The following is a 12,260-nucleotide window of genomic DNA, read 5'->3' as shown; positions in this document are numbered from 1 at the left end:
CATATTTCTCACACTTAGCAGAGTGCCTGGAACAGTAACTGTTCAGTAAATACTTACTAGATGTATGAATGTGTTCAAAACACCACATCCATTTAATAATTATTTATTGTTTCTTGTGTACCAGGCATTGTTTAATAGAGACAGAGAAAGAAAACCACAGGGCGAGTCTTCAGGAAGCTTGAAGTCTAGTGGTAAAAAACAAGAAGAGATGTCTAAAGCCTGTGGGAGAAGCTCACATTCTCTATTGTATAGAATGTGTTTAATGATAAGAATATTGCAGTTTTATTCCAGCAAAATGACTGTTAAAGTGAAGTATTTGTGATAGCTTTCTTTGACTTCCTCCTTTTGCATCCTTACTTGCAGGAAGCTTTGGAATGATCTGGTACATGTTTTGGCTTTTGGTGTCTTATGAGAGTCCTGCAAAGCACCCTACTATTACAGATGAAGAACGTAGGTACATAGAAGAAAGCATTGGAGAGAGTGCAAATCTTTTAGGTGCAATGGAAGTAAGAACTTTATTATGGTGTATATTCCTATTCTTATTCCCCATGCCACCCTCCTTCAACCAACCAATTCTATGAGTCTATATTCAACAAAGCTAATTTGATATCAATCATGATTTTTTTAAATCCATCCATATTCCCTGAGCTATTTTAGGAATGTTTACCACTTCCTCCATCTGTAATTTCTTTTTTCCTTGTATCTTTTTTTAAAAAAAAGCATCTTCTAAATCTACCCTACATTATAGCTATGGCTGCAAATAGAAAAAAGTTTTTAAAAACAGTTCAATGTAATTTCAGCAAATTCAACCGATATTTGTTAATTCTAAATTATAGGAAATTCTGAATCACCTTGCACTGTCACGAAAAGAGCTGTTTTGTTTATTGAATATTTCAGATGTGGATTTTATATATGCATATTTGTATGTGATTCAGGAAATAGTTAATCGATAATTACCTAATAATAGGTGGCACAAAAAAATTCTTAAGTTCTTAACATAATTTAACCATTTTCTTGATAAACTGTCATTTCTCAGAATTTTTATTGTGAAGGTCAACTGTTGCAAAGATGATCTTGTGAAGCCATTTTCTGATTATGGTTTGGTTTCTTGGACAGGATCTGCCTACTGAGAGAGAAAAAAAAAAAAAGTACTATTTCAATAATACAAATGCTTTAGTCCATGTGACATGAATATATCTTCAATATTAAATGAAGTCACCTGATATTACCAAAATACAAGAAAAACAAAAACAAAATACAGTTAATGAAAGTCATATAAAGAGACCCAAACCAAAACCCACTGCCATCGAGTCGATTCCGACTCCTAGCAACACTATAGGGCAGAGTAGAACCACCCTGTAGAGTTTCCAAGGAGCACCTGGCGGATTTGAACTGCCCACCTTTTGGTTAACAGCCCTAGCACTTAACCACTACACCACGAGGGTTTCCATAATGAGACCAGGGTTTCCATAATGAGAAAGATTCTATAAACCAGCAACCTAAGCAGTAACTCAATTTCCACTTTCTTTTAGTAGGTTTCCCCCTCTTCATTCTAAGTGTTTTTGATTCTAACCTTGATTCTCTATTCCTTAGAGAATGGCCATCTTTGACATCTCATCCTACGTTAAAAAAAAGGTCTGTCACCCATTATTGCTGCGTATAGCTTGGCTTTTAATGAAGAAAAAAAAAGTATTGGATATCACTCAGAAGTTAAACAGCAGTGGTTTAAAAAAAAGATCCTTACATTGCGGTGTTTCGAGAGCTGAATAGATTGGCATTAGGATTTCCCCCCTTCTTATAGGGTCGCTGTGTATCGGAATTGATTCGATGGCAGCAAGTTTTTTTTTGGTTTCTTTTGGTAAACGGACTTGTAATTTCTTTCTCACAGTGGCTATTCAAGAAACAAGTGGCGATGTAGGGGTGCGAGGGTTGGCAGCATGCCCTGCTGCTCCCCAGCTGCGGGTGCTGTGTTGTTAGCTGCTGGGGAGTGTGCTCTCACTCAGGTGAACCCCTTGTGTGCAGACTAGAACTTATCCATAGGGTTTTGAAAGCTGTTAACCTTTTGAAAGAAGACTGCCAGGCCTATCTTCCCAGATGCCTCTGGGTGGGTTAGAGCCACCAGACTCTCAGCTAGTAATCTAGGGCTTAGCCGTTTGCACCACCCAGGGACTCATAGCACTTGCTTTGAGGAGAAGCTAAATATAGGCTTGTCTTTTTTTTTATGATGGGTTCAGAAACCCCGGTGGCATAGTGATTAAGAGCTACGGCTGCTAACCAAAAGGTCAGCAGTTCAAATCCACCAGGCGCTCCCTGGAAATCCTATGGGACAGTTCTACTCTGTTCTATAGGGTCACTGTGAGTTGGAATCGACTTGACGGCAACAGGTTTTGTTTTGTTTTGTGGTGGTTCAGAGCAAAGGCCTGGTGTTCTACTTCCAAAAAAGATCAACCATTGAAACCTGTAGAGCACAGTTCTACTCTGACATGTGTGCAGTTGCTAGGAGTCGGAATCTACTCCAGGACAACTGGTCTGCTTTATTCATATGTCTTTCATAGCTGTTTGTTTTGAGTCTGGTTTCAATTAAGAATCACACATTGCAGTTAACTCTAATGTCTCTTAAATATCTTTTTTTCTTTAAAATGTTTGAATTTAAATATAACATATACATAGAAGAATGCACAAAGCATAAGCAAACAGCTTGCTGAAATTTTATAAACCGTACATACCTGTGAAAACCAGCACCTGGTTCAATAAATAGAATGTTATCACAATACCATATGCCCCTCTCTGGCCCCTAGTAATGGTTAAGGCACAAAATTAGATACTTTTACATTTGATAAAGTACTTTACCACCTGAAGAGGAAAGGTTTTTCAGTGGAAATGGTCCCTAGCATGAATAAAAGTAACACCTTAGCAGAAAAAGTTATTTACTTCTAATATTATGAAGTCATGGCCTATAAAAGTATATTATAGTGCAGACTTCCCTGTGCTTGGCCATTTTTAGTACCTTGACGTAAGTGTATCCACCTGGTACCCTTTCCCCAGAGTATATTGAAATTTTTGAGAAATAGCACTTTTTGAATCCGTCTATGAAGTCGTCACTGTAAATTTTTATTCTAAGCCACAGTACTCATTTACATACCATTAGGACAGATTTTTTGTTTTATTTGTTTCTCTTTTGAATTGTATGTATTTGTGATGATGACAGAGTAATCCCTTATATTACTTTCAAAATGCTCTTTAAAAGGCTTAATTACGGTCACAATCAATACTTGCAATTTTGAGGATTCATGTCTAGGAATAACTACTAAATCTGTGTCAAAAATTTTTTGCCTCCTCTCTTACTAATTTGGATAGGTTCAGTGCCTCAAATTAACATTAAAAAAAGTTATTTTAGTCTATTTTTTCTTTCTTAAATGGTATATTGTTCAAAATAACATAATTGAGACAATGTTCTAAAAGATGAGAGACATTTTTGACATATTAGCCTTGGGGGGAAATACTTGGTTTATATTTGGGAATATACAGGATTTTTATGTAAACTAGGTCTGATTTTTTAAATAGGTGCCATAAGCAAAGGCAATCATATTTAAGTTGTTGACTTTGAGCTTGGCCTGAATTTTGTAAATATCAAATATTTGTGAATATCATAACTAGTTATGGCGGGCTCAGGGTGTGCTGGGTGGCTAAATTCTATAACCCAGCTGTGTAGACTTGAGAGTTCACAGAACCTTGCACTCCAGTGTCATAATTGATACCCATTGGCTCTCAAGACAATTTATAGATTGGTAGTGGAATCATTGACTTTAGGTAGGTTCTGGAGTGTTGCACTCCTAATTTTTCTTATCTTTATCCTCCCAGCTCTATTAAATTCTCAGAAAGTTTTGGGTGAAATGTTTTGGATACCAACAGGGTCACTGATTTGACAGTGAGTTTCAGCTGAAGCATGATCACTGCCATAAAAATGAAAAACAAAAACAACACTCCCTTCCCCTCCAAAAAAAAAGGAAAACGAAGCAAAACTTAGACACTAAAAGTTTGTGCTTTTGAATTACTTTTCTATAAACACATAACCTTGTGTATTCCTAAAGCTGGAAGGAGAGGCTGATAACTTTTTTCTCTTCTGTTCATTAGCCATGTAGCTAAACCTACCTGGATTGTTGCAGTGAATGGCCTCCTACCTCCCGCCCACATGCTCCTCATGCCACGCCATACTCATCCCGGAGATGCGAAGTACCCTATCATTCCCATTTACGTCAGAAAATATTTTAATGGTCAGAATGACTCTTTTTTTGGGATTTCAGAAATTCAAGACTCCGTGGAGGAAATTTTTTACATCTATGCCTGTCTATGCAATCATTGTGGCAAACTTCTGCAGAAGCTGGACTTTTTATTTACTGCTTATTAGTCAGCCAGCGTATTTTGAGGAAGTCTTTGGATTTGAAATCAGCAAGGTAAAATATCGTTATTTAAATATTGGAAAACTTTTGTGTTTGTTAAGTGAATATTAAGTTCCTCTGCCAAGATTGTTGTCTTCTAAATTTTATAAGTTATTCATTCATTCTTTTGTTTATTCATTCAACAAATAACTGATGGGAAACAACTGGTGCAGGGAATACAGACAACACAGAATCAGTCCCTGCCCTTATGGAGCTTACATCCCAACTGGGGTGGACGGCAGTATAGCCTTCTTCCTGGAATAAAACATAGCTGCCTTTAAGTCTCAGGTCAGTGACAATGTAACAGTGAAGGAAACAGTATACTATTCTAATGAAGTTATATTTATATTCTTACCAATCTAACTCTTCCTCTTCAATGCTTTAAGAAATCTGTCCAGATAAAAGATAGGAGAATAGCAAAAAAAAAAAAAAAAAAAAATCCAGAAAAAGTCTTGCATTTTGTTCACCTAGTTTATTCATTTAACAAGCATTTTGTTGAACATGATATACTAAGCTTTGCGTTGCATTTGGAAATAAAATATGGTTTCTGTCCTCAAAGACTTCACAGTTTGGTGGAGTAGATGAAAAAGTCACTAATTACAGAACTGAATGTTAAGTGCCACAGCCATTTGCATGCGGCTATGGAAATGTAATAATTTTGAAATTTTTAGGTAAAGGTAAAATGAAAATGAAATAAGAATACTACTTTATATTTACGTGGGAGGTTGAAATTTAAAGTTACTTTCGTATCCATGAACAACCTTATTTGGTTGACCAGTTGGGTAGCTAGCATCAGTTTCATTTAACTAACAGTGAAACAAAAACAAAGGAAGGTATTTAAATTGACCAAGACCATGCTGATAATAAATGACAGAATCAAATTTAGACTCAGAACCTTTGATAGCTGTTAGTATTCCTTCTTACTGTACCATTTAAAATTTAGGTAAACCATATATTTATTCAAGCATTTAGAATGTATTTGTTGAATGCCAACCATGTGCCAGGCTTTTTGCTAACTCCTAAATACAGTTGTCTGTAATGGCAGTGGTTTTGCTATTTCTCTTCATGTCATTACGTAAGTCCAGCTGGGCTCACTATTCGTATTATGTCTCTACTTGAAAGACTATCCAAGGCCTGGGACTAAAGAAAATCCGAGTATAGGAGTAGCTATTCTAAGAGCTCTTTTGTAATCCCTGTTTCTAAGGAAACTGTTGCCTCCCTCCCTGAGAAGAATGGCTGCTTCAGGCAGGGCTCTTCTCTCTGGAGCTGATCAAACATCGCAGGGTACCCTTTGGGAGCTCTGAGAGGTGTTACACTTCTCAACAAAGGCTCCTGGAGGTGCAAGTCCATTTTCATAATCTAGGACGAATATGACACTGAGAGGCTATTAATAAAGCCAGCTGTCATGGAGGGAGTGAAGGAGCCACCTGATGTTAATGAGACTGTGTGGTCATTCTGGCCCTGTGGCTCCAATTAATTGAAAATGCTTGAGTAAAAGCAGTGACATTTTGCAAAAACTAATTGTAATAACCAGATGGGTTGATTTGATTCACCTGTTATATTTTTAACTAAAATCTTGGATAAATGCTACACACACAGATTTACTTGGAGATTTTGAATAGACTGGTAGAAAAAGGCTCTCACCTTAAAGGTGTGAGAGGAAGTGATGAGGAAAGAGAGCATGGGCTTTGGATCATTACTGATGTGGCTTTGAATCCACGCTAGACAGCGACTTAAGATTACATTAATTTGCACTCCTAATTTTCTTATCTATAAAATAATAGTATTAAAACCTTCTTTCAGAATTTTAGCAAAATTTAAGTGAGGCAAAATATTTACACGGGAGCTAGTTCTTCCCTATCTTTGTTAAATTGGGTATCCTATGGACAAAACCACAAGTGCTATGGCTTAATATTCAATCCAGGCACATTGGCTCAGTTAAGGAAGAATTACAGATATATCTTAACCTATGCTCATAAGTAAAATTTTTTAGCTCCTTGAGAATGGCATCTCAGGGGAGGCCAATGCTAGGATTAATCAGGAACAGATTTGAGACATCAGATTACAGAAGCCAGCCAAATGAGAAGAGACATTTATTTTCAGCCTCATTTTTAGGGGAAGAGTAGTGTTGAGTGGTTGTACTTTGCTCTAGGATACCAGCCAGTTTCTGAGCAGGATATGGATCAGATGGGGAAAGAGGAAATCCAGACTATGACTCAGAGAAGCAAAGAGGAAGGTGAGGCAAAGTCTATTGATTTGGGTTATCTATGAAAAATCAATCAGTTATAGACTCCAAACATTTAGCCTACTCTTGCAAAAATCTTAACGAGCAAACTGCTGTGCCATTATCATGAATAATGATACAGTAAGAAGGTTTTGATCATCCTGACTAGGTGTCAAGTGATTACTCATCATAAGTCACTCAAAGCTGAGAAGACAGTTGAATAATTTTCATGAAGTTCAAAACTCCTGTGACCCTGTTGAGGTCACATACAGAATATGTCTACATATTGCCTAGGAAACTGGGAGATTCAGTACCCTCAAAAGCAAGTCAAAATCCAAAACCAAACCCATTGGCATCGAGTTGATTCTGGCTCATAACAACACTATAGGACAGAGTAGAGCTGCCCCCATAGGGTTTCTAAGAAGGAGCTGGTAGATTTGAACTGCCCACCTTCTGGTTAGCAGCTGAGTTCTTAATTACTATGCCACCAGAGCTGGGCTAAAATATCCCCAAATTTTTGCTATTCAACCTCGGTTGTTAGTTGTTTGCATTTCCCATAGAGTGTCCCACACACATTTTGCTGAGAGAGCAAATCAGTGAAGTAATCAAATGTTTCTTTGAGTGGATAGTAAATAGCAGAGGATGTTCAATTCAAGAACTTTTGACAAATCTCAAATTCTGGGTCAAACTGCAGGCCAATTATGTGGACTTAGGAAACCTAGGTCATTCTTCTAATGAATATTACAAATACTACATGCAATTATATGCAAATCCTAACATGGTACCTTTCAGAATGTTTCAAAGGTGTCTTTCCCCACACTAATTGCTTTGAAGGTTTCTACTTCAGTTAAGCATAAAGAACCACTTTTTCAAGATGTCATTCACAAAAGCAATGATATTTGGCCTAATGTTAGTTCAGCTTATACCTTTATTTATCTCAGATTTATTGAGTTCCTAATTGCCAGGCTTCTAGCTAAACTGAGCGCATTTATACTTGTTGTCTGATTTATCTGATTTTTCTCAAAGAGCAGTGGTGCTGCACACAGTGGTTAGGGAAGAGCTCAGTCTTTGGACTCAGAACTGACTCAATACTTGGCTCTGACAATCAGGTAACTACTCTAAGTCATAGTTTCTTCATCAATACAATGGGAATATAATAGTAGTAGCTTCCATCTGGGGTTGAAGAGAGAATTAAATTACCTGAAGTTACTTTAGATCATTCACTATTTCAATTAATCATTACACCAACCCAACCAAGTTTATGATCACTACACTGTATACCACTGTAAAATAAAACAGAATCCTTGTTTTAAACCTTCAATAATCTAATTGAAAAAACATACACAAATAATATCGAGTAGTTACCATGTAACATTCCAGTCACTGTTCTTCAAAGTATACTTAGTAAGAAACTTCCTATACATGTTTATATTCAAAATTTGCCAAGTCCATGTATATAGAAATACACACGGAAAATGCATTTTATTCATGCTTCCTGCCTTCATAGTTCCTAGAACAAAGTCTAAAGGTAGTGGTGAAAAATGCTTGTTGAATTGATGCCGGTTGTTAGGTTTTTGATTGGGCTATTTAGTCTAAAGTTAGTGTAGAAACCGTGCACCACCGTATGGCAATGTGACCAAGTATTGTTACTCGACGTAGAAAATGGGTAAATTGAAGAATTGATCTGATTTTTCTGGGCTCATAGTCTATAGAAACTAAAACCATGCTATAAAACTCACAAGAAAAAATATATATAAGATGAAATTAAAGTTTTTAACTTTATTGTGAATTTAAAAATGAATTTTTCAAATATAGTCTCTTCAGGGTTTGTAGAATATTTCTCCTCTCTCTCTTCCCCATTTTCTCCAGTTTTCCCCCCTTACTCTCTCTCTCTTCTTCACTCTCTTTGTTGGTGAATTCACACAAACATATATAAGAATATAAAGTGGACACATATATGTGACTCACTCTGTGATGGGTTTAAGGATGGTTGATTCAGAAGCTCAACATTTACTGACTCAAAACACAACAAAAAATAAGTATTCCCTTCACCTAGAAGGTATAAAGAGGTCAAAGTAAATTTACTCAACTTTTTTTTTTTTTTAATTCTGTTTTAAGTTATTACTTATTCTAGTAATGTGTAAGTGGTCATTTGGAAAGTTTTTTTTTTTTTTTTTTTTTGTCCATAAAGAGTTTATGTTGGATTCAGAAAACCAAGATCATGGAGTCACTCACATTATTTACGGTCACGTATATTTCTCCCCTTGTTGGTTTTCATCAGGTTGGCATGCTATCTGCTGTACCCCACTTAGTAATGACAATTATTGTGCCTATTGGAGGACAAATTGCAGATTTTCTTAGAAGCAAGCAAATTCTTTCAACTACTACCGTGAGAAAGATCATGAATTGTGGTGGTAAGTACATAAATGGCGTTAAGGGCCTGTTTTTCACTTCACTAAGTTCTTATCTACTTGAGTGAATAACCTTTTTTGTATGTTGCATTACTTAGTTGTAGTTAAATTTGTTCCTTGATTGTTCATTTAAAATGATTTTCCCATCTCGCTTCAAACTCTCTATAACTCCACAATAATGTATCCCACCATGCGTCTGTCAGTTTGTTGTACTGTGGTGGCTTGTGTGTTGCTGTGATGATGGAAGCTATACTACTGGCATTTCAAATACCAGCATGGTTACCCATGGTGGACAGGTTTCAGCGGAGATTCCAGACTAAGAGAAGCTAGGAAGAAGGACCTGGCAATCTATTTTTAAAAAACTTGGCAAGAGAAAACTTTTTAAATAGCAGAGGAACAGTGTCCAATGGACCAGGGCACTGTTTGGTTCAAAACTGACTCAATGGCACCTAATACTGTATCATTTGTATTTATTGTAACTAACTTGACCCTTCCCATCATTGAAATTTTAGGTTGCTTTTGATGTTTTAATAATACAAGGAAGGCTAATCATCGTAATTAGCAATCATCTCAGTGCATAAACTATTACTATTATTATTTTTTAACATAGAGCCCCTGAAATGGAATTGTTAGGTCAGTAAGTACGAATGCTTTTAGCACTTTGGGCTTATTTGTAAAATTTACATGAATTTCTCAATTGTTTCCATATGTTTCCTTCGGAAGGTTTTGGCATGGAAGCAACACTGCTTCTGGTCGTTGGCTACTCTCACACTAGAGGGGTAGCTATCTCCTTCTTGGTACTTGCAGTGGGATTCAGTGGATTTGCTATATCCGGTAAGATACTTTTTTTTTTTGCGCTTGCAACATCCTGGTTTTTGGCTTGTAATTATGAACATATATTTTCTGCTTTCCTCATTAATATTTTGACTATCAAAAAGGTTTTCTCAGCATAGTTCCACCAGAAAAGAAGAATTAAAAATGTTTTAGATTTGATATTACTTGTTTTCCCCTTCTTACCTCTCCCCCCACCCCCAATTTTTTTTTTTGGTTATAGTAGACCAAAAACATTTTCCCCTCTCTGTGGAGAATTATTTAACCCATATTACCGGTAAATACTGGATGAGGAACCATACATCATTCCATTCTTATCATATCCTTGAGCTAAATCATCAGAAAGTAGTTACTAAGCACATGCTATGTAGCCAGTAACTTGGAAGGAGTTGTGAATACGGCAGAGAATAATTTATAGGCATTTACTTCTAAGAGGTTGAGGATTCTCTGAGTGAAAGCTTATGTGTATATTTCAGGTTTCAATGTTAACCACTTAGATATTGCTCCAAGATATGCCAGTATCTTAATGGGCATTTCGAATGGTGTTGGCACATTGTCAGGAATGGTTTGCCCCATCATCGTTGGTGCAATGACAAAGAACAAGGTAAGAGGGAGCAAAACAGATATCAGTTGTAGAGGATTCCCTATCATGGTTGGGAAAAGAGTTAGTATGTCCTCATTAGGAGTCTTTTTCTGAAGCAGTTACCCCACTTCTGAGTAGGGAAGGTAATTGAGGCTCAGAAGAAAACATCTCTCTAGGGACTCTGAGGAGCTTACTTCCCCAACCTCTACGTACCTTTTAACATTTCTGATATCCCTGGTGTGATGAATACCCTTTTGCTTCTAGAGTATTAGAAAAGGCAAGCAGAAGTCGTCTGAGATTTATTTGTAAACCTCAATACAGACTCCTCTGAAGTTATCCATGGAAGAATGTTTTTATGGCTTATTTATAGAGTTTCAAAATCAGAGTTTACAAGAAGGAAATAAAAGGAGGGGGAGAGAAAGATATTTAAAATCAATGGAAATTACAAGAGAGACTGTGATTTAAAAAAATTAGCAGACAATAGATATATTTGGAATTTTATTTCAGAACCTTAAAAAAATTTTATATTTTAAATAATGAAAATCATGGCATTTTAGAAGGTTTCTTTCTATTAGCATGTTTGCTGTATATAATCACAACATAGGTTTCCATTTAAGATAGTGTTTCATGAAAAACTCGATAGTGGAGCATTCAGTGAAGATGTTAAGCTTTCAATCATGGGAAATTTATTCTCACAGTGCCACTTTTTGTCACTGCAGTCACGTGAAGAGTGGCAGTATGTCTTCCTGATCGCTGCTCTAGTCCACTATGGCGGAGTTATATTTTATGCAATATTTGCCTCAGGAGAGAAGCAACCCTGGGCGGACCCTGAGGAAACAAGTGAAGAAAAGTGTGGATTTATCCATGAAGATGAACTCGATGAAGAAACAGGGGACATTACTCAAACTTATATAAATTATGGTACCAGTAAGTCCTATGGTGCCACAACACAGGCCAATGGAGGTTGGCCCAATGGATGGGAAAAGAAAGAGGAATTTGTACAGGGAGAAGTACAAGACTCATACACCTATAAGGACCCAAATGATTATTCATAACAAAGCTAATTGCTGGATTTATTTTTAGTGTTTGTGATTAAATTGTGATTGCACAAAAATTAAAAAAAATGTGGTGTAAACATGTTAACATATCAACCTGGCAAGTCTTGCTGTAAAAATGAAATCAAAACAATCCCATAAAATTGCCATGAAGTGCAATCTGTAGAAGTTGTGAAATTCCATCATTTCCATTCGAGTCATCTGTTCTTGCATTTGTGATTTAAAGGTTGACCGGTCAAAATCGTACAAGCAAGTAGTTACTCATTGGGTCCATCACCATTTAAGAAAGCATCACCATTCAATAAAGCACAACTAAGGCAGGTAGCACACTCCATATCACAAAGGTTAGGAAGCCAAAGCTAACTGATCATGAAAAAATGTGCTTATATATTTGTTACTCTGTAGAGCAAGATATCACACAAAAGTCATGTTTAACCAAAAGTGGAACTGTCATGTTTGCTGCATCAGGCATTGGTGACATTTGTTGAGTCTAAATCATGGAACTGGGATATCTCTCAATCAGAGAAGTATATCATGAGCTAGCAACTAGCAAGGTGTGTTGAAGAATTATCGAGATTATATAATGTGGGATATTTTGGTGAACCTCAAAAGGAATATCTTGCAGTGTTTTATATGAAATGCTTGGGCACAAATATTTATTTCTGTGAAAGAGATCTTGTGAAGTGAGGGGTATGCTTCATGTTCTTCCATTCATTT

General features: G+C 36.5%; 1 protein-coding gene across 1 annotated transcript in view; it reads left to right on the top strand.

The window, feature by feature from the left end:
* SLC17A6 (solute carrier family 17 member 6) overlaps positions 1–11,874 on the top strand; it is a 42,892-nt gene extending 31,018 nt beyond the window's left edge. The window contains exons 7-12 of the mRNA XM_003412316.4: positions 364–506; positions 4,305–4,454; positions 8,945–9,077; positions 9,798–9,908; positions 10,382–10,509; positions 11,208–11,874. Coding sequence (XP_003412364.2) covers positions 364–506; positions 4,305–4,454; positions 8,945–9,077; positions 9,798–9,908; positions 10,382–10,509; positions 11,208–11,543 — 1,001 coding nt within the window. The 3' untranslated portion in view covers positions 11,544–11,874. The remainder of the gene's footprint in view (positions 1–363; positions 507–4,304; positions 4,455–8,944; positions 9,078–9,797; positions 9,909–10,381; positions 10,510–11,207) is intronic.
* The last annotated feature ends 386 nt before the right edge of the window (positions 11,875–12,260 follow it).

The sequence above is a fragment of the Loxodonta africana genome, chromosome 7 (genome assembly GCF_030014295.1).
Source record: "Loxodonta africana isolate mLoxAfr1 chromosome 7, mLoxAfr1.hap2, whole genome shotgun sequence".
Lineage (NCBI taxonomy): Eukaryota > Metazoa > Chordata > Mammalia > Proboscidea > Elephantidae > Loxodonta > Loxodonta africana.
The sequence above is the reverse complement of the archived record's forward strand: the minus strand, read 5'-3'. Positions and strand labels throughout refer to the sequence as shown.